Source organism: Gopherus flavomarginatus, chromosome 25 (assembly GCF_025201925.1).
Source record: "Gopherus flavomarginatus isolate rGopFla2 chromosome 25, rGopFla2.mat.asm, whole genome shotgun sequence".
Taxonomy (NCBI): domain Eukaryota; kingdom Metazoa; phylum Chordata; order Testudines; family Testudinidae; genus Gopherus; species Gopherus flavomarginatus.
This window is the reverse complement of record NC_066641.1, coordinates 9,318,955-9,342,174: the sequence shown is the minus strand read 5'-3', so window position 1 is coordinate 9,342,174 and position 23,220 is coordinate 9,318,955. Positions and strand designations below refer to the sequence as shown.

General features: G+C 40.4%; 1 protein-coding gene across 1 annotated transcript in view; it reads right to left on the bottom strand.

Moving 5' to 3' along the window:
- Nucleotides 1-23,220, bottom strand: part of ZNF652 (zinc finger protein 652) — a 40,704-nt gene that overhangs the window by 5,605 nt on the left and 11,879 nt on the right. The window contains exon 2 of the mRNA XM_050935182.1: nucleotides 7,160-8,304. Within this exon, the coding sequence (XP_050791139.1) occupies nucleotides 7,160-8,068 (909 nt within the window). The 5' untranslated portion in view covers nucleotides 8,069-8,304. The remainder of the gene's footprint in view (nucleotides 1-7,159; nucleotides 8,305-23,220) is intronic.

Here is a 23,220-nt window from a genome sequence, read left to right as displayed (position 1 = left end):
AATGTCTCCTTACTTTTCTCGGCAGCAGAACTACGTAGGAAGAAACATCTTAATGCCAGAGCTGAAACTCCAGCAACAAGCCCAAAGGAGACAGCAATACAGGGCCAGAATTTAAACCCAGTTCTACAGAGGTGAAAGCCTAATATACTAACTCATGGAGATAAACTACTTCTTATCCAAGAACCTTGTTTGCCTTGTCTTCAAGACCATTTTATATAGGGAAACATGCAGTACATGATCTCTCAATTCAAACCCCAACCCCAGCATTACCATGAAATCTCCAGACAGGATCAAGGACAAGCATCTCACATACACCCCCATTTTCAAAAGAAACATAATTTAAAAAAATCTTTGTACAATTTTATACATTTCAGAATAACTGTTGTGAAACTTAATGGAGCAATATATGAAGACACCAAACATTTTTTATCTTTGAAGGGAAAGGGAAGGAGTTCTCTAGAAATTTTAATCTTTTCTGGCTGTCAATCATCCTGCTCCTGTCAAAGTGAGCTAGATGCAGTTTTCTAAGGAGACAGTGCCACTCCTGTCAACATGAAGTGTTCCTCCCCCATCATGGGCAAGTCATACTGCCTTCACCGTGCACCCAACCTTTGCTGGCCTGGGAGTTTGCACATCACACTGCCACCAGGAAGATCATTCTCCTTTCAAAGGACCTACTTGGAGATATCAGGAACAAACTGCAGTCGATGGTGGAAAAACCCTGGAGAGTAAAACAGTGCTAAAAAGTGATCATTTGATTTAACGCAATGTCAGCCATTGGGAATTGGAAATCTAGCATTTCCATGAGCAATCAATGGCAAGTAATCTGGATACACCAATTTAATGTCTGGATGCAGCCTAACAGAACAATAAAAGCCTTTGTAAACGCACTAATTTTGAAAAGATACTTATCCAACAGAACACAAAGGCTCTTTTGGAATGGCTACAATCCATCATATAGAGCTATATTTAGGTCTATACATGACAGAAGAGCCATTATCATCAGTCCAACTGGCACTTATGTAATCAAGCCACATGGGATTTGTGCTAGACAAGGCTCCATGTCTTACTTGGTGTATTAGAACTAGATTATGCAACTAGGCCCCCACCTCTTCGCTGTCTTTCCAATCAAATTCATTTTTCAAAAAGCTGCTCCCAAATTTTCATTTTTAACATGCTGCAAGCTTTAGTACTGACAAGGTATAATTGCATAATAGCTATTTACAGGGAGAATATGAAGAAGACAGTCAGGCACCCATGAAGTTTTGGGAGACAGTTTTTGGATTCTGAAGCATTTGATACTGGAGAGGGAGTATATCCTCCTCTTTCCCTCTCCCCTTTGGGCAGAGGCAGAAGTGCCTAAGGGATTGCCTACATGAGTGACTTTTGCATTAGTGTAGCTACACCAATATAGCGAAACCATCGCAAACTCCCAACACAGATATTCTGCACTGGAATAAAGCAGGTCTTATAAAGTGGGCTTTATAACGTCTGTTAGGGCTTGTCTACATCAGAAAGTTGCAGCGCTGGTGAGGGAGTTACAGCGCTGCAACTTAGGAGGTGTACACATCTGCAGGGCACCACCAGCGCTGCAACTCCCTGTTTGCAGCGCTGGCCGTACTCCCGTTTTGTCTCGGGTGTAGAGGATCCAGCGCTGGTGATCCAGCGCTGGTAATCAAGTATAGTCACTTACCAGCGCTTTTCTTGACCTCCGTGGAATAAGCAGGTATCCCAGCATACCTGAGGAAGCCTCTGGTAATCAAGCTGGTCTCCTTCCCCGGCTTGCTCTCGCGTTCCCCGAACCCCGAGCAAGCAGGTCTCCTTCCCTGAGGTTTGCTGGGTGGTTCCGGGAACGCGAGAGCAAACCGGGGAAGGAGACCAGCTTCGCCGCGGTTTGCTCTCGCGTTCCGCGAACCACCCTGCAAACCGCAGGGAAGGAGACCTGCTTGTTCGGGGAACGCGAGAGCAAACCGCGGCGAAGCTGGTCTCGCCTTCCCCAAAACCCCTTGAAGCCGCCCAACAGCGCTGCAGTGTGGCCACATCTAACACCACTTGCAGCGCTGGTTGCTGTAAGTGTGGCCACTCTGCAGCGCTGGCCCTATACAGCTGTACTAATACAGCTGTAACAACCAGCGCTGCAAAATTTTAGATGTAGACATGGCCTTAGTCTATAAGGTGCCACAGGATTCTTTGCTGCTGTTAGGCAACTGACTGTAACTACACAGACCCAGGTTCAGACACGCAGTTTGGCTATTTTTTCAGGGACCTGAAATATTAACAGTATCCGCACAAGCAGAACAAAACATGACACACCATTGGTATGATATTTTAAAAGGGATGGTCCCTCTCTTGGTTTTCAACTTTAAAAATTATGTTACATCCAACTGTTGTTTTCTTTATTCTCATAAATTTAATGTTAATTGTAATGTGTGGCACGTGCTGCTGGATGAAAAGGCTGTATTTTAAGCTAAAACCACAAGCTCACATTGTTTCCCAATATATAGCCTTAAAACAATTACATAAAGCGTGACCCATTCAATACCCCTGGATTGACAATGTAGAACTGATAAATGAAATTGTTTTTAATTGTTCACTTCATCATTGTAACTTCTGGTCACCATTTCATTACACTTGCCTACATTGTAACTTCCGTTCACTATTGTAATTCAAACCCCATTTTAAAACGCTTACTCCATTTTGTGGGAGGCTTGTTGCTGCAGCCTTCATTTTTGCAAGCCCTGCTGTAATCTTACTAGTTTAGTTTAGATGTGTGAATGAGATATGTGTGGGTGATAGAATCAACCTCTAGTGCCAGCTTGTCCTGATGAAATAAAGTTCAAATACCAACGGCTGAAGATGCAGACAACAGCCCTAAACAAAGAAAGAAAAGTCCACCCTAAAAAGAAAAGGACAAAAGAACAACAGAAGAAAGATCAAAGCCAGGTTCAAGGCTGAAAGTCACGTCCGCAATTGACAGGTGATCAATCACCAAACCCAGAGGCAGTGTGACAGAGCAATATCCACAGACTTTGAATTCAAACTATAAGCCTATTAAAAAGATGGATGAGATGAGATTTTGGGTAACGTTCTGCTATCAACATCGAGGGGCATCAGTGCACGCCCGACAGAGACCCAGCTCCTCCTCGTGGCCAGCTTTCCTGGCCAGTTAGCTGTCACGAGCTACGATCCCAAGTTGCAAACTGAAGCCACGAACTCAAGCTACATTCAGGAGTGGTAACTACCGAGCAGCTGAAGAGAGTGTGAGTGTGAGTGTTCAAATTCTGTTATCATAATACATGTGGCATCTTTGTCTTGCCCTCAAACGATTCTGTGTAGTTTTGTCTGTATAACTAAAGCAGGTCTTATAAGTGGGCTGACTTACCCTGACTAGAGTACAGTAGTGCAAATGCCTTGCACCAACATAAGTCATGTCTACGTTAGGAATTTGGCACTGCTATAGCTATACTAATGGCTAAAAGCCAGCCCAGACAAGGCCTTATGTTTGGCTCCCATTTAAAAAGTTTTCTGTGTAACCAATAAGGGTGAGACTTTTAAATCAACGCTTAGATTCTGGAGCACAAGATGCAGCTATTTATGTGGCTGCATAATAGCACCTACTAGCCCCTGGTCCTATAGTTTACATATTATATTATGATGAATATATTATTATATAGAAGCAAAGATAAAATGTTGCTGAATTTGAAAGAAGTATAGGATAACGTTTTCATAAGCACTTAAAAATATAGGACCTTAATTCTCATTTCGTAAGTGACAGACACTTAGGAGTTGACTTTCAATGAGATTTAGGCTCCTAAGTGCCTCAGTCACTTGAATATGTGACTTAAGCCTCTAGTACATTTTTAACTCAATATACTGCATACTAACAATGGTCAAAAGACCAACATTGTACCAGTAATGCCTTTCAAGCGTGGTAAGTGTCCTTCTGTTCAATGTCCCCAGAAGTCCCTTACATATCATACGTTAACTACTTATAAAATCCCATTGACAGTTATAAAAGATGATTTGCTGTGAGCTGAGTCAACTAAATGACAATACCATCCTTTAAATGTATACTTAAGTGGTCTCTGCAGCACTACAAGCTTTAGAAATGATTCATTTAAGAAGTGCAATGACTTTTTTCAATTCATCGATAGGCATGAGGATGCAACAGAATGTTTATAACTTTTACACACACACACACACACACACACACACACACAGGCAATGTTTACATTTCTACTCAGATGACATTAGGGGCATTTATAGTGCATCCATAGTTTAATAAGCACTAACTGACGCCACAGATGCCTCAAATTAATTTTATGCAGATATTTATGGGCTTTTTTTCCTAATCTATTACAGGTAAACCGATAGGTCTAATGTCTCCTAGACTATTGTCCACTTTGAGGAATTTTAGAAAAAACCCTACAGGTGCTGTTACTCGTTCAACTGCACCTGGTGTTAGCATCAGTAAAAGCATTAGTGTAAACAAGGCTCCAGTGGGTTACAAAGCTTTTATTACCATGTCAGTTAAACTTGTTAAGAAGCAGGTTTATTTGATAGTGGTAAAAATACCAGAAGCTGCTGTTGTCTTGCCTACACTAGGTCTTCAAGGGATGTTAACACTAAATGTAACTGACTTAATGGTAGCACTGCTGGATTTAAAAAAAAAAAAAAAAAAATTAACACCAAAATGCCCAGGTATAAAATGGCTTTGTACTAGGCCACTTCATTACATGGCTGTCTCCTAGATATTTTGTTATGTATGTTGACTTGTCATTAATAGGTCATGCCCAACTGTTTTATTGCAATTCTAGCTCCAGGATCTACTTTGTATCCTTCCTTTCATCTCCCTCCTATGAGCTAGAACATAAGGTAAAACAGTTCAGTCAGAAATGTCACTTGAAATGTGTATCTCCACAATTGGAAAGTCTGCATTTATTTATAAAATTTTACTTTTTTCCTATATATATATATATATATATATATAGGAAAAAAGTAAAACAGCTTTCCCTTTTATTTTTAATTGCATTTCTGGAATTGTACTGATACGCGGTTTACACTGTTAGTAAACAACAATAGAAAACACTGTGTGTGTGTGTGTGTGTGTGTGTGTGTGTGTGTGTGTGTGTATGTATGTATGTATGTATGTATATATACATACATACATACACACACACACACACACACAGTGTTTTCTATTGTTGTTTACTAACAGTGTAAACCGCGTATCAGTACAATTCCAGAAATGCAATTAAAAATAAAAGGGAAAGCTGTTCAGAGACTTTATAAGCAAATTCTAAGTAAGGTCAAAAATTATTGGTTGCTGTACCAAAAAGTTAAGATCCATTTTAGGTAAGAATCCAAGCTTCATGTTTAGGATTATTTTCAAAATACTAGAGCAGTCCAGTAACTTATTCAGAAAAGGCCAACCAACATGATTAGGGGTATGGAATGACTCCCATATGAGGAGAATTTAATCAGACTGGGACTTCTTAGCTTGGAAAAGAGATGACTAAGGGAGGATATGATTGAGGTCTATAAAATCATGACTAGTGTGGATAAAATAAATAAGGAAGTGTTATTTACTCCTTCTCATAATACAAGAACTAGGGGTCACCAAATGAAATTAATAGGCAGCAGATTTAAAAACAAACAAAAGAAAGTATTTCATCACACAACGCACAGTCAACCTGTGGAACTCTTTGCCAGAGGATGTTGTGAAGGCCAAGACTATAACAGGGTTCAAAAAAGAACTAGATAAATTCATGGAAGATAGGTCCATCCACAGCTATTAGCCAGGATAGGAGGGGATGGTGTCCCTAGCCTCCGTTTGCCAGAAGCTGGGAATGAGCAATGGGGATGGATCACTTGATAATTACCTGTTCATTCCCTATGGAGCACCTGGCATTGGCCACTGTTGGAAGATAGGATACTGGGCTAGATGGACCTTTGGTCTGACCCAGTATGGCTGCTCTTATGTCACGTTTCAGACAAATGTAAGTATTCTTTAAAAAAAGTGCCCTCTTTTGATGATACTCATTGGATGGGAATAATTTACTGTCCTTCTGCCTTCAAAGTTACAACTACATTAAAATTGAATTCAAGTAGCTTTACCCTGGGGCAGTGGGCCTATTTCACCACTAGGATGCAGCACTGTGTTAAGTTTTCTTTAACAAAGCAAGACTAAATCACCAGATAAAACAATAATGCCCATGGTTATGAGATAACATATATGCCTATGAGCAGAGAGGAAGTCACAGATAAGTCAAAAGCTCAAAAACTGTATTCCATAATTTAAATTATTTAAAATGATTTTTTCATGGCAAAGCTTTCCACTGTTATGTGTATAACTAAAAGTGGCAAACCTCCTGGTGAGACGCAGACCAACAGAAATATCCCTACTAACAGCAAATTCAAAAGGCTAATCTATTATTTATTCAGATTCTGCAGCACTGCAGAAATGGGCAGGTTTATGAACAGGTTCATCTTCTGCATTATTAGAAGGATTTCCACACACCTATGTACGTGTATATAAACACCATTGTAAATCAAATTATCTTGACATATTAATTTTTTTAATGTGACCCAGAAAGCAAAGATGACATATTAACACTTTTCACATCGTGAAGGTGTTACAATTTTTCTAGGTCACTTGTGTCTCAGTCAACATTCTACACATTGCTTATTCCCTGACACTCGTCACCATTTTGTTCTCCCCTGAAATTCTTACCTTTATACATTATGTGCCTAATTTTCAAGGGTGCCGAACATTCAAAACTCTGACTGAAGCTACTAGAAGCTGCAGGTGGGTCAGCACCTCTGAAAGATCAGGTCCTATTTTGTACAAGGTGGTGCACTGTAGACACATTTTCAACCCATTATTCTTGTATCTGGCATTTGTTAAAATGAAGTCTGGCATCTTCCCACAGTGTAGATTAATCCTAGCAAGAACTCTGCTAAAATAGCACATGGGGCATCCTCTGGTCCCTACAAGTTATTTCCTTTGGCAGACACCAAGAAGTGCTGACAGGTAGAGGTAGATCTTGGTCAGGATCTTGTCTCCACAAAAAAAATACTCTCTCTGAGATGTCCACTAGCTGTACCCAGGGCACAACAGAAAGGTGTGGAAATCTGGCAAGCAGGTGAACTAACCTACCTGAATGTTTTTTTCACAGTCTGTTTGCTGGTGAAGGGACAGCTCACTTTCTAGAACAAATTTCTTCCCACACTTGTCGCAGATCTGCATACGCCTGTGAGTGACGTTCATGTGCTTCTCCAGGTACCAGCGTGTGTTAAACACCCTGGGGCACTTCTCACAGGTCAAAGTCTCCTTTTCTTCACACTTTGATTTCTGCACAGGTGCCTTTGGCTCCTTTGCAGCTTTCTTCTTACGCTTGGGGGGCTCCACACTCTTTCTACGGCCCCTTGTAGTTCTAGGTGAAGGGGAAGTTGTGGCTGCTGCAGCAGATGCAGCTCTCCTTGTTCTCCTTTGGGTAACACTAACTTTTTCCACTCTTTTCTCTTTTTTCTTCTGCCTCTCATTTTCCTCATCATCATTACTGTCTTCAGTGGCCTCTTCCCCACTGTCACCCTCCTCTTCCTCACTGCTGGTCTTAAGAACAGCAGTCTCTTTGGACTGGGAGGGGACACCCTTCTCCCCTTTTGATACATTTAATGTTTGGTTGTTAAGGTTTACCTCCACTATAATCTGCTCCCTTTTGTAAGTCACTTCATCTTCCTCCTCCTCTTCCTCCTCAGAGTTGTCAGAGTTCTCTCTATCTTCTTTCACAGCCCGGACCTCTCCCACTGATCTGTTCTCCCTGAAATATGGCTGCTCCTCTCTTTCATGGAGATGTGGTTTACTCATTTTGCTGTCCACCAACACAGAGTAAGGACTTCCTGACTCTCTTTTGTACACTTTGGTGGACAGATCAAGTTCCTGACTGGCAGCATGATAAAATGTAGGTGGCACTTGCCCACGACGGCTTTCCTCTTGTGCCATCCCTGCTACATGCACGGCACTGTTTTCAAGCAGCTGTTGGCAAGAATTGGCTGTTTGACTCATTGGGGGGGCCCTGATTCATTGAGGGCCTTTGATCCCAGAAAAATCAAATAAGCAGCTGTGAAATACGATGGGCTTTCAAGATGCCTGTTCCATCTAAACAGTATGACTAAAATATGACTCTCTCTTGGTGTTCAGCACTGAAGCGTAGATCACAGAATTCTAGTATTATGGCAAAAGCAGAGCTGTAGTAAATATTCTTCTGAAGAAAGCAGTCAGCCAACCTCCAAACATTTTATCTACAAAGAAGAACAGAGAAAATTAAGTCAGTTTCTTAAAAATAATTGAAGAAATGTATCCCCCAAGCTCCTTGTTTTCTTTCCATGTGTACAATTTAGGCAGAGCACAGCAGGATCCACCATACCAATTGTTAATTATTCATTATGCTTAGTGATCTATTCTTTGCACTACCAATCAAAAAAGTCTTAATTCCACTGATTACTGGCAACTGCGCAAATCTCAACAGACCCTCTGAGAGGGGGAGACTATCAAACTGTAAAATATGAAACTGGACCATAGTACTAGATCCACAGCTTATAGCGGATAATCTGGGATAAAGGCCATGTGCAAACAAAAAAAGGGTGCCCACTGCCTTTTAACTTAAACTTATGTCTAAATGCATCCTGAATGATAGTCCTCCTAAAACACCCTCCTCCTAATTTTTTTTTTAAAATATAATCTTTTACATGACAAATTGAAGTCTGCTCTACTCTGTTTTCCTGATGGTCTATGGAAAGGTGGAGAACTGATAGGATGGCAGATGTCATATTTTTAAATCTAATTACTTAAGGAAGTGATTTTCATTCCAATATAGCTTTGTTAAAGATTCAGCACACAATTAAAGGCTGAGAAGACTTGCAATACTCATCTGAGACTACTCCCAAAGAAAAAGTTTCCTGTAAAACCTGAGAATAGCAGACTTAATATTTCTGATATATCAAAGATAAATACAAAGTATTTTTGATGAGGAGGACGGCAGTTATTCTTTTCAAATCTTCTCTATATATCATAAAGCAGCAAAAAAGAGGCACAGACCCTCTCTCTGCTTTTTGCAGGTCACCTTTAAGTAAGTCAACAAACTCACTGTGGTTCCCAGTAGCACCAAGGAGACAATTTTACTGTGCTACAAAGAAAGTTACAGCAGAACAAGAGAAACTCAGATCAAAAAGGCCGTGAAAAATTCTGTACATGTGCCAGCCTGGATGAGATGGGTAACCAGACAGGAAAGTTCTGTAGAACACCTGAGAAAGCATCTCTAAGCTGCCTCCTCCCTCTTCTACCCTGCAGGTTGTGGTAGCATGCAAACTGGAATGGATTATGTGCCAAAGGACATTCTACTAATATACATATGCATGAAGAGTCTCAGTGTAAACATTTTCATCCTGCAAGCAGTAAATTAGACTGGAAGACATTGTGTGTCCAGTTGTTTCTATTTCCATCGCACAGATTCTTCATACAATCTCCATTTGATTTAAGGGACCTATTCTCTTCTATCTCAGCTTGTGCCCTGTCCCACGGTTACTCACTCCCCAATCTAGAAGCCAAACAATAACAACATTTTCTACCCATCTAAATTTCACCTGCAGTTACCGAAGTTGGAGTTTGACCAGTACACCAGGGTTAATGCTCCTACTTCTTCCTGCGAAAAAATACCACGTGATATCTACCACTAGTAATCAGAACTTCAATTTTTTTTCCCCCTCACTCAGGAAATGACATTTCAAGCAGCGCAAAATTAGAAAGACAAACCAAGAATTTGGATTGAGTGGATGAGATAGAGAGGTATATCTGAGCCATAAGCATAAATGTGGCAGTCAAAAAGTCATGCAGACAACAGTACCTAGAGAGGGTGCAGAAGGAGGGAACCAAGGATAGAGGCCTGGGGGAAGCCCATAGGAAGGAGAAGGGAGGATGACAGACCACCAAACAGAGAGCTAGGAGAACCAGAAAAGCTAACCACTAAACTGTTGGGGTTAAGAAGAAACTTCTTCTATGGGAATATTATTACATAACTATCCACCTCTAAAGCTTGTTCCACCAGTTCAGAGTTGAGGCACCTTTGATTTAACAACATTGTGTAGTGAGACTTATTGTGCTATTCCTATGCAATACTCATCCCATCAACGGAGTAAAGCACCTTTGGGTAGAAGTCAGCACCATTCACATGCACTAAATTGACTTCAATAAAAAAAACTGAACACGACTTAGGTAAGAAGACTACTATATTACAGCTGTACATTACACACTACTTTCCACTTAGCTCTGTGAGTTACTAATAAAAACATTCTCCAAACCACAAATATGATAACTTCATTCCAGATACAGCTGAATACAATTTATATAAAGAAGGAAGTATATGTTGCATTTCTCTATTCAACAACCTTAAAGAGTTCAATTAAGGTGTCTGAAAAAGGACAACTTCAGGAAAAGTTTTTATGGTAAACAAATTCATTAAACCAATGGTGCTTCTCCTAGGGTGTACCGACTATCAATAATCTGCAGAATAAAAAAACCAAGCATTCTACAGATAGTGCAGGGAGATGAAAGACTGCAAGGCAATATGGGCCCAAAGAGGTACTTACAAAGTGGTCTGCACAACACAGTGTGAAATCCACCATTATGTTCCTCCCCTCAACAGAATTTTAAAAACTAGTAATAAAACCTAGCAAACAGAGTTTATGATGTATAGAAAACCATACCCAGTTATTTCATAAGCTCATTGAACAGATCTAAGTTACATGGCTAAAACTAGAAGTGTGTATAATCATTGAGAGTATAACATCTGAAATAGCTTAACAGGCTACTATGAACAAGAAAAAAACAAAAATCATCTTTTCATTGAACATGGAGGAATTTTTGTCTTCATATTTATTAGAATTGTTTCACCTCTGCTCATTTTAGGAACATTCTATATAATAAAACCACTCTACATGAACGTATTACCACTTCAAAAGCAAAAGGACACATTCTGAATCGTATCAAAAGCTGTTTGGTCTTAAACCACTGCACTCTGCAGAAACAGTAACCTAGTTTCACTTTGAATAGAATATTTGCAACCCTCAAGGGACCCACAACTTTCGAACAAAATTTCATTAACTGCCACACAGATGGTAAGGAGAGGGACACTTAATAGATTCTCAATACAAACAATGCATTGCATCAGAAGATTAAATAGTTTGAAATAAAATAGTGCTAATATATATCCTTTACTAGCAATTTCTGACAAAATACACAAATCTTAACGCTGAAAATACAAAGACAAGACAGACAAAAAAGATCTATTTTTCTTAAAGCGTGAGAGTCTGTCTCATATCTTGATGACTTGTTCAGATTCTGAAAGAATGCTTTTTCTATCAGATGGCAAATGGGAGAAACACAGGCTCCCTTTAAAGGAAGTATATCTGAATTCAAACTCAGGGAGGAGTAGTTTTATGATGAATATAAAATGAATAGTTATGAGGCACCTGCAGGAAATTTGTATTCAGAGACTACACTGGAAAAACCTAAAAAGTGAGGTTACAAGAACTAAAGGCATAAAGCCCAGAAGCAAAAGTGCACCAAATCTTAACTTGCAGACAAATGTGTAGGTGGAGGAAGCATCTACGTGGGAGCAGCATTTCACACAATGCCTTTGCTACTTCTAATGAAAAACCACATTTCTTCATGTTATCTGCCATCTAAAAATAGAAAAATCTACACAGCAATGAACTCGAACAATTATTTGTTCTAACTTTGATTCAATATCAGCTGTTTTAAATCAAGGCCAGTCTGAGTCCGATGTACAGAGTGCTACTGACTATAGATTTTAAATTACATCTTCTCAGAGTAGTATGGTTAATAGAGACCAGACAGTGAGAAAACCTGGCTTTTATTCTTAACTGTGTCACTAACTCACCATGTGACCCTGGGCAAGTCTACCTCTGTGCCAAATTTCCCCATCTGTAAAATGGAGATAATGCTTACCCATTTGTAAATCATTTTGTGAACTATGAACTGCACAGTTGTGTAGCTACTGACACGAACTGCTTAGCATGGTTCTCCATGAACTGCACAGTTGTGTAGCTACTGACATACACTGTGCAAAACTAGGTGCATACTACACACCTAGCTGGATGACTTCTGGTGGCTCCCACAGAAGACAGGAAGATGAAGCATTCTACAAGCTCTCCGGGGCAGAAGTGACATTGACCTAATTCTTACTAGTTGTGCTGCTATCCATACGGTTCCCAATATCAGCAGTGATTAACTGCCAAAGATACTGGTCTGTTTTCACTTTGCTGTACCTTTGCAAACCTACGAGCATTTATATAGAATCACTGCAGTGGTCTCTGCAGACAGAGAAAGACAGACCGCGCTGCACTGGGTTTATACTTAGTTATCACTTGAAAGATTATTTTTGCAACCATGAAGGCTAGAAACTTACTTTTCTAAAATGAAAGTTTAGATTGCATACAATTGATGGCATTTGCTTGGGAAAACTCTGAACTCATCATAAGGAAGGGTGAACGAGTGAAGTTTTCAAGTCCTACTCTCTACTATCTATACTCCTTGCAGGAGCTCTCCAACTTCCATCACAAAGATTTCAAAACTGAGGGCTGATTCTCACCAAGAAGCATGAAAGGGACTCCAGCATCTGACTCTTAGGCTATGTCTATACTACAGAGCCCATGCCAACATAGCCCCCCCAATGTAAACACAGTATACACCAACAGAAAGAGGAGTTCTGTGGTATAGGACCAGCACCTCTGCAAATGACATTAGCCATGCTAACAGAAACTCTTTTGTTGGCATAGTTGTGTCTCAATGAGAGTTTTGTCAGCACAGATATCATAAGCAGATGTGTTTTTTCACACCCCTTACTGATGCAGCTATAATGGTATAAGTTTTATGTATAGACGAGGCTTTAGTCTTTAAGCTTAGTACTTACTTTGATTCAGAAACTAGTCATTAAAATGCCTTATGCTGGCAAACAGTATTCCAGAGTTGGAAGCAGAATAAACTAATTTTCTACTTCAAACCTCTTTTGTGTTGGACTTCACTTCCACCAATGTGGCATAAGAAGTGCCCTCAACTTTAATAATAAAGGTCACAGAAACCCAGGCCAAAACTTATTTTACAATACTACTAACTGTACACAAGCATTAGGAATTAGTTTTATGTACAGGCCCACAGAATGGCTAAAACTTACAAAACTGCTTCCTTGTTATGAAATTTATAAAGTAAGCAATCTAAATTTTGCTTACAATGCAGAATAAAAAGCCATGGTTGATGCAGGCAGCCTACTTTAAAGGGATACATGCAGATTCCAGATATGACTCCATTAAATAAGAGTCCTACTGAAAATTTCACCGCTAGCATGATAAAGTAAAAATCGATGGTTTTTTTTTTTTGGTTTTTTTTAAACTTTTCCCCACTCTCCCCAAATAAGAATTTTTTGGCTCAGACAAAGACTGACAGACAGGCTTTTCCTTACTGCTTCAATTTCAAAAAAACAACAGAGCAACAGGTTTTGAAATGGATACGGTCAAGTTATATCTTGTCAGGTTTCACTCTGACTTTTAAAGCAAGGAGCCTCTCCTAACAGCATTAGGCCACTTGAGAACCTCTTATCCACACAATGAGATAATTCACAATCCACACCAGTAGAAAGTATAATTAAAAAGACTTATTATCTTTTCCTCATTCCACTATTAAGCAATCCCACTCTACCTGTACATTAGAAATCTGAAGCAGTTAAGAATTGTGAATGTCTTTTAGTTATACTATGCAGTGTTGTAACCTAACCATGTGGCTCTCAGGATATTAGAAAGACAAGGTGGGTGAGATAATATATTTTATTTGACCAACTTCTGTTGGTTAGAGAGACATGCTTTCGAGCTGCCAGAGAGCTCTTCTTCAGGTCTGGGAAACTTAGGCCATATCTACACTTCCACTTATGTGAGCAAATTTATGTTGCTCAAGGGTGTTAAAGAATACACCCCTAAGCGACATAAGTTTTGCCAGCATAAGCACTGGTGTGCACAGCACTATGTCAGCGCTCGCTTGGGTGTTTTTTTATCTCGATAGGACAGCTCTCTCCCATTGACATAGGGCAGCTAAATGAGAGGTCTTACAGAGGCACAGCTGTATCAGTACAGCTGCGCTGCTGTAAGCTTGCTAGTGTAGACATGGCCTTACTCAGAGTGTCACAGCTTAATATAAGACAGAACAGATTGTTTAGCATTAGTACTCAACTCATATTTCAAGAGGCTACTCAAGGTAAAATGGCCCGTTAACTCTTTTTAGTTATATTGGCAATCAGCAGGTGCACCAAGTCCCAGGGCAACAGGATTTGCAGAGTTTACAGGTGGTAAAACTTCACGTGCAGCTATAAACCATGTACATTGTTTAAGATACAGTGCTGCAGCAGAATAGCCAGTATTCATTTGGAACAGAAGTAGGACACTATTGTTTTTATTGATTTATTATAGGTCCACTATGCACAATATATAGGCACAAGCACAAGAATTAAAATGGTACCAATGGCAGAACACTATGGCCACAAAACCAGACCAACCTCTGCCCTTTGACCAACCCTCCAACAAATTCCTAACCAGTTAGTGGGTCCACTTCTCCCCTTTCAACAACCAGCAACAAATTCACTTTGACAGCTAAATCATCAACTCACTTGTATTGCATCACAAAGGTATCCAAAATCAGACTATTACCCCTAAGTCAGTGTTTTTCAACCTCTTCAAGTAGGCAATCCTTAACCCAAGTTGAACATTTTCACAATAGCCTTAACATTTACTATAGGAGTGAAAAATGTACCAGCGATAAGCCCATGTAATGTATGTTGTGTGTTTTTCAAGAGAGATTGACAGAGAACACTTGACCTTGAAGGATAAGGGTGTACAAGGGGGAAATGAGATTTTCTTTGCTTTAAACTGTAACAAGATTTTCAGTGCCTTGCAACCCCCAATTGCCTTTCATGACTCCCCCAGATTCCCAAGAGGTTGTGACCGACTGGATGAGAAACAGTGCTTCAAGTTATTTTCAGTACATACAACAGAACCTTGCTAATTAATACTAATCACTGGGTTACCCACTGAATTACTGAATTTTCAGAAAGAACAAGTTAGCGAACTACCATGATAAAAATACAAGGAGAATACGGCAGAAGATATACTTTTGTTTCATAAATATAATTTAGTTTTAATTACACTACCCAGCAAACTTAAATGTGTTCCACATTATATTTTGTAAAAGTAATGAAGTCTGAATGAATTCTCACTACTGTTTTGCACTAAAAACATCTTTAAGAAGTGATGAGACCACTTTTCTCTGAATTGGGAAGTGTATTCTTTATCAAGGATTTACTATGAACTTGAAAATGCAAACATTTGATTAAAATAACAATAAACTCCCAAGCCAGTTTCTGCTTCTGGAACCCGTATTTCAGTACATGCCATGGTACTTCAAAGCACACCCAAAAAATACCAAAGCCTCAATATACTTAGAAACTTTGAAGGATAGTGGCCTGAAATAAAAGAACGGTGCACCGGAGACCTCATATATAATTAGTGAAACAATATTTGATACAAGTTGTGTCATATCAATGTTTAGTAATTAAGTCATGAAGTGTCACTGCATGCAGTTAATCACTGTTCTCCTTAGTGTAAATATATCTCAGCTACTTTACATTAAAAACCCCAAAGTACAAGTGCAAATTCAAAATAAGAATTAAACTTAAGTTCTGCCATCTGGAAGATCCATAGGTAGGGTCTCCTGATTTGTCTGCAGATTTTCATTCTCAAGCCAAGTATTGGAAAAATTAAACCAACTACTGCTGTGTCTGTAATGCGAATGTCTCTGCAGATCTAACTGTGGTATGTGCTAGATGGTCTGTACAACCGATAGCCTATCCTATTACCTGCTAGATTTCAAGAGACATGATAACTTAATCATTTCTATAATTTTACCTTCCATTGGTAAAAGTAACACCTAAGATAATGACAACTGAAAGGAGAGAGAAAAACACTCTACTTTTTCAGTAAGTTTACTTTGTGCTTTTGACACAAGTATGGGAACATAGCATAAATGTGCCAAGATGTTTATTGCTGGACGACCATCATCACAACAGAATTGAAGAGACTGTTCCATGATGATTACCTGTGATAATTTTTTCCAGAACTGTAGTGTATCACCAAAAGTTTGTATAGCACATACAAAAGACCTTCTCATCAAGTCATTCAAGAGGTTAGATACTAAATGATACAGCATAAGGGGTGGTAGTTTGCATGTTAGTGAAATAAAAGGCCACACATTAGGGCATCTCCATTTCAAATGGATCAGTCTCAACCAATTCCCAGTGGACAAATGTGCATGTTTATTAAAACTACTGAGAAAACTGGCACTAATTGGCTATCTTCTTTGGAATCTCGGCAGAGAGACAAAGGACTGACCGAGAAGAAAGTCTGAACTATCCTCTTAAACACACCTCAACTCTGATCTCTAGTTTGCCAGGGCCTTCCTGAAAAGATGAGCATCCTACAGATTCCTCTTTCATCTGATAAGCATGTTATAACATACTATTATTTCTTTTCACCTTTCAGTCAAAGCTCCTGTTATATTTTTTAATAATTTATTTTGCACATCCTGAAGTCAAATGTCAAAAGAGTCCAAATTGCTAAGATTTTTCTACTGTGTATAAATACACACACACACAGCGAGACAGAAAGTACACCTCAGTTTGATAAAGTAAGGCTATATTGCCCGTTAAAAGCATCAGTAACAGGAAAACAGCGATAGATTCTAGAAAGCCCGGGTATACACATGTCCAAAGAAATTCTCTTACATTTCTACATCATCTTTCCTCCTGGAGCACTGTACAAACTATATCAGAGGTGAGCAAACTACGGCCCGCGGGACAATCCTGCCCGGCCCGAGCTCCGGGCCTGGGAGACTCGCCCCCAGCCTCTCCACCACTGACCCCCTCCCCTGCAGCCTCAGCTCGCTTGCGCCGCCACCGGCGCAATACTCTGGGTGGCGGGGGTATGAGCTCCTGGGGCAGTGCAGCTGCAGAGTCTGGCCTGACCCAGTGCTCTGTGCTGCATGGTGGCGGCAGGAAGAAAGGGGGATTGGATAGGGCTGCAGGGGGCAGGAGTTCTGGAGGCAGTCAGGAGACAGGGAGTGGGTGTGTGGGGATGGGGCAGGGGTCCCAGAGGGGCCGTCAGGGAATGGGGGAATTGGATGATCAGGAGTCCCGGGGTGTGGGGGGCAGATAGGAGGTGGGCGCCAGGCCACGACCCCCTCCCCTAACCGGCCCTCCATACAATTTACAAAACCCAATGCAGCCCTTAGCCCAAAAAGTTTGCCCGCCCCTGAACTATATACTTAAACCACTACCAAGAATTAGGCACCTTGGGGTGGTGGCCAGCAGGTTACAAATATACAGCATATACCATGATTGGGGCAGAAGAGTGTGTTTTGGCTAAAGAAACCAAATGAAACCTCTTAAGAAAAGTGGAATGTTATATATTTAATGTCTTTTTTTTTTTTTTTTTAAATATGCCTTATCCAAAAGACCTCAACATGTGAAACCTTTACCCTTCTCAAAACGATATAGGACTAAGTCAATCTGCTGGTATTTGAAATTGTAGAAACAGGGAGTGTGAATATTCCAAATCTGATCTTTAAAACACTGAACTATCAACTCTGCAGTTGTCCTTAAACTAAGGGCTTGTCTACATCAGAAAGTTGCAGCGCTGGTGAGGGAGTTACAGCGCTGCAACTTAGGAAGTGTACACATCTGCAGGGCACCACCAGCGCTGCAACTCCCTGTTTGCAGCGCTGGCCGTACTCCCGTTTTGTCTCGGGTGTAGAGGATCCAGCGCTGGTGATCCAGCGCTGGTAATCAAGTATAGACACTTACCAGCGCTTTTCTTGACCTCCGTGGAATAAGCAGGTATCCCAGCATACCTGAGGAAGCCTCTGGTAATCAAGCTGGTCTCCTTCCCCGGCTTGCTCTCGCGTTCCCCGAACCCCGAGCAAGCAGGTCTCCTTCCCTGCGGTTTGCAGGGTGGTTCCGGGAACGCGAGAGCAAACCGGGGAAGGAGACCAGCTTCGCCGCGGTTTGCTCTCGCGTTCCGCGAACCACCCTGCAAACCGCAGGGAAGGAGACCTGCTTGCTCGGCGGTTCGGGGAACGCGAGAGCAAACCGGGGAAGGAGACCAGCTTCGCCGCGGTTTGCTCTCGCGTTCCCCGAACAAGCAGGTCTCCTTCCCTGCGGTTTGCACGGTGGTTCGCGGAACGCGAGAGCAAACCGCGGCGAAGCTGGTCTCCTTCCCCGGTTTGCTCTCGCGTTCCCCGAACCGCCGAGCAAGCAGGTCTCCTTCCCTGTGGTTTGCACGGTGGTTCGCGGAACGCGAGAGCAAACCGCGGCGAAGCTGGTCTCCTTTCCCGGTTTGCTCTCGCGTTCCCCGAAATCCCTTGAAGCCGCCCAACAGCGCTGCAGTGTGGCCACATCTAACACCACTTGCAGCGCTGGTTGCTGTAAGTGTGGCCACTCTGCAGCGCTGGCCCTATACAGCTGTACTAATACAGCTGTAACAACCAGCGCTGCAAAATTTTAGATGTAGACATGGCCTAAAACATCTCCAGAGACTTAGCACACAAGACTGTTAGGTGAATTTAACATTTGCATTAGGACCGTTACAATAGCAAATGTGAAGATTCATATTTCCAGCCATCTCTCTAATGGTTCCACATTATTTCTTTTTGACAATACTTAAGCTCTCAAACACCTATTTAACCAGTTTGGCAGGCAACATATTCACTATGTGGAGCTGGTGATTTGCCTACAAATATTTAATATTCCCATGGAAAAAGTGGAGCAGACTGGACATCTCCAATTTCAGAAAAAGGATACCTTGCATCAGTGTCCTCCAACTGGAGTCTACAAACAAGACTGACAAACGTAGAGGCCTTCTCTATTAATTAGGTCAGGATCTTATACTGTACCTACAGGTAAGAACTGGGGGACAATGTCATACAGATCTGTGACTAAAGGGAATCTCTAAATCTATGGATCTGGAATCTTTTGCAAGTACTAAATTCATATGAAAGGAAGTTGAAGAGGCTGTCCTGTCATGGTTCTTAAAAATATTATAAACCCATAGTCTTTGCTATATGATAAAGACAATTTTCTTTGCTTTTGGGGTTATTTTTGGATAACACAATAATACACTAGATAGTTTTTTTATGTCTGTAGCCAAATTACCTTGAAATATGTTCTAGCCCAGTGATTCTCAGACTGAGGCTCACAAACCACAAGTGGCTCTTTAATATGTCTCCTTTAGCTCTTTGCAGCACAGGATATTAAAACACGGATTTAATTATTAACCAATCAGGATGCTTTTACTACCAATTGTAGAATACTTGGTAAGTCATTCTGCTGTAAGAATTTTACATTATATTTACATAAATAGTAAATGAAACAATGAATTCACTCGTCATAACTACAAAGGGAAGGGAACAGCCCTTCTGTGTACAATACCATAAAATCCCTTCTGACCAGAGACACCAAAATCCTTTTACCTGTAAAGGGTTAAGAAGCTCAGGTAACCTGGCTGACACCTGACCCAAAGGACCAATAAGGGGACAAGATACTTTCAAATCTTGGTGGGGGGAAGGCTTTTGTTTGTGTGTTCTTTGTTTTGGGGTGGTTCGCTCTTGGGACTAAGAGGGACAGGATATCAATCCATGCTCTCCAAATCTTTCTGAACAAGTCTCATATTTCAAACTTGTAAGTAACAGCCAGGCAAGGCGTGTTAGGTTTAACTTTGTTTTCTCAACTTGTAAATGTTCCTTTTTGCTAAGAGAATTTACCTCTGTTTGCTGTAACTCTGAACCTAAGGCTAGAGGGGGTTCCTCTGGGCTATATGAATCTGATTCCGCTGTAAAGTTATTTTCCATCCTGATTTTACAGAAATGATTTTTACCTTTCTTTCTTTAATTAAAAGCCTTCTTTTTAAGAACCTGATTGATTTTTCCTTGTTTTAAGATTCAAGGGGATTGGATCTGGACTCACCAGGAACTGATGGGGAAAAGGAGGGGGGATAGTTAAAATCTCCTTGTGTTAAGATCCAAGGGGTTGGATCAGTGTTCACCAGGAACTTGGTGAAGTAGTCTATCAAGACTATCCAGGGAAGGGAGTAAGTATTTGGGAGTGGTGGCAGCAAAACCAGGTCTAAGCTGGTAGTTAAGCTTAGAGGTGTTCATGCAGGTCCCCACATCGGTACCCTAAAGTTCAGAGTGGGGAAGGAACCTTGACAACTCTACATGGCTCTTTTGGGTAATGTTGCTCGCTAATTTGGCTCCTGAACCACCGAGGTCTGAATGTCACCATGGTTCACTCTAAACCATAAAGTCTAGGTGCATATGTAGAATCAGACTACTATTTAAAGAACTAGTGTACATCTCTACTAATCCAAATTCCTGGAAAACAGACTGTATGGCAGGTCGTCTAACAAAGTCAGCAATGAAACTGCCACTTTACAATGGCATTTTGATTATAATTTCTGCACTGGCTAAGAAGTCTCAAAAACAAAAAAAAGTCCACTAGACTGCAAGTTAAATTAGCTTCCTGAGTTGCCTTCACGAAGCAAAGAATGGAAGATTCTTGAGAAAAAAAATGCAACTGTCCTTCACCACTATAAATCTGTGCTTAGAGATTTATGCTTTTAAAGCAGCACCAAACCTGAGTCCATTTAATACCAATTGCAGACTCAACTGATTTTAACCAATCGTAACAAACAATTGTGCTGCTTATAGAGGGAGAGGCTGTTACAGCAAAGCTGCATAACTCTCTATTCTGCCTGCTTTTTCAGGAACTCAATTTTCTGAAACTCACTTTTTGGGATACTGTCCCAGGTTCGTTTCCTACCCCAGGGTGATTAATTTGTTTATTATTATTACTATTTTAGCAAAGATGCATTAGCTGGTTTTGAGAATGAGCGAAAAAATATTTTCTACATCCTTTTGCAATATTTTTTTCCCAAACAACTCTACAGCTGAGAGAGTTAGAGTCAGGACAGAGAAAGATGAGCCAGTGCAAACTGTGTTACACCAGTGTATATTCTAGGGGTCCATACTGCTGTAGCTACACCACTGGCTGAAATCCCAGTACAGACGAAGTCTTTGTCTTGTCTATTTAGATTTAAGATCTTTGGGGAAGGGACTCTCTCACACCTTTTTTTTTTTTGGTGGGGGGGGGGGCGCGGGGGACGGCGGCGGTAGTGCCTAGCATAATGGGGTCATTCTTTCAGGTTGGGGCATATAGGTGCTAACATAATACAAATAATGTATTCCACAGAAAGCACTAGAAACAAAAAGGTGCATGTTTCCAGCACAGACCTCTAAACATCCTATGAAATGTGCACCCCCCGTTTCCTTATGAATTTTGTAAAATAAAAGCTGTACACCTAAAATTTGCAGATAAGGAATTCTCCTCTGCAAACTCTAATGTTCAGAGCAGAGAGCTAACTCCTAGCAGGACCTTGCAAGGTGGATAGGACAGGATGTTCCAGTGGTGTCATACTTCCACATTATAAAATTTATTTTCTCTATCTCTTCCCTTCTAAAAATAATGGAGTTCCATCAATTACAATATTAAGAATCTTAAGGTTGCCCTGATGTGCACGCACATCAGGAAATGACAATTATGGCTGCACATGCAACCTTTAATCTGACCTGTATCCACCTGTAAGGTCTTTGGGGATGGGACTGTCTTTTTGTTCAGTATTCGTACAGCTTCTAGCTCAACAGGTCCTAGTCCCTGGCTAGGGCTCCTAGGTGCTACAATAATATACATTAATGATATTAATTACATGAACATGTACATTTTCTAGTACTGTGCATAACTATATTGAACAGGAGAACTGATTACACTGATTTCTATGACATGCACACAGGAAACTCTCTTACACAACCTATTACAGATTAACAACAACAAAGCACTAGTGAAATACACTAATATACATAAGCCAGTTTTTCAACTAAACTATCGCTCTAATTGCCTCATCTCCAAAACAGCACCTAAAGACTGAGGGCTGGAAAGAAAAGGTATAGTAAATGGCTGCTGATTAAATTATTAAAAACACATACATTAAAGATAGAAAACATTTCAGAAGTCTAAAAATACTAGATCGTTTTGGCAAATAAAATAGCGTAGTGTAAAGATACCAAAATAAAAAAGTATAAGATACTGCCTTGTGTATCTAAAGTTTTACAATTTTATTTGATATAGTGTATTTGGGAAATAGCAGAGGATCAAAACTAAAGACTATCCTAATGCATCCACACAAGTAGGTGGAATTACAGTTGCACATGCAACCTCAACTTTGGCGTTTGATGACTTGAGTGATTAATCGTGCAACTTTAATATTTTCTTAGCAATAGTTTCTATGACAATTTTAAAAGTGCAAGAACTAAAATTATTCAATAAACATCTTTACTTCCGATAGGCTTCTCAGATTTTGAGACCGCACCCCCCTCAAAAAAAAATAATAAGACCACATCTGTAGTGGTCATGAAGATTAATTACAGCTGAAAAACTTTTTACATTAGAAAGTGCAAAATCATATGTTAATAGCTCATCAAAACAACCTCCATGAAACTCTCAAAATAATGGAAAACCTACAAAGGTTTTATGAAATGAGATAAAACACATACTATATCTTGCATTTCATATGTATATTTATTCCTCAAACATAAGACACATACGTTGTACAAAATTAAAAAAGTTTGCAATTCTGTAAGTAATTTATTTGAACATAATCATCAAATTCCCAGTCTATTAATTAGTTATACCTAATGTCATGATGGAGGGACAGCTAGGCCAAACTTGAGTAGCACTGCGATCCTGTGCTTCAGGTCACACCATCCGGAGAGGGGAACTGGCCCCAGCCCCATGGGATAGAAACCAAGTACTGTGTGGGGTGAATGCAAGGCATGCTTGCACTCCAACAACACCCTCTCTGAGGAACTGCCCTTTGCCCTGGGTTGCAGCGCCAGGGTAGAAGGTGCATATATGGAATAGTGGGTCACTTAAAAGAAAATGCAGTTAGTGGGTCACTTCAGTAAAAAATTTCTGAACCACTGACCTAGTCTATAAT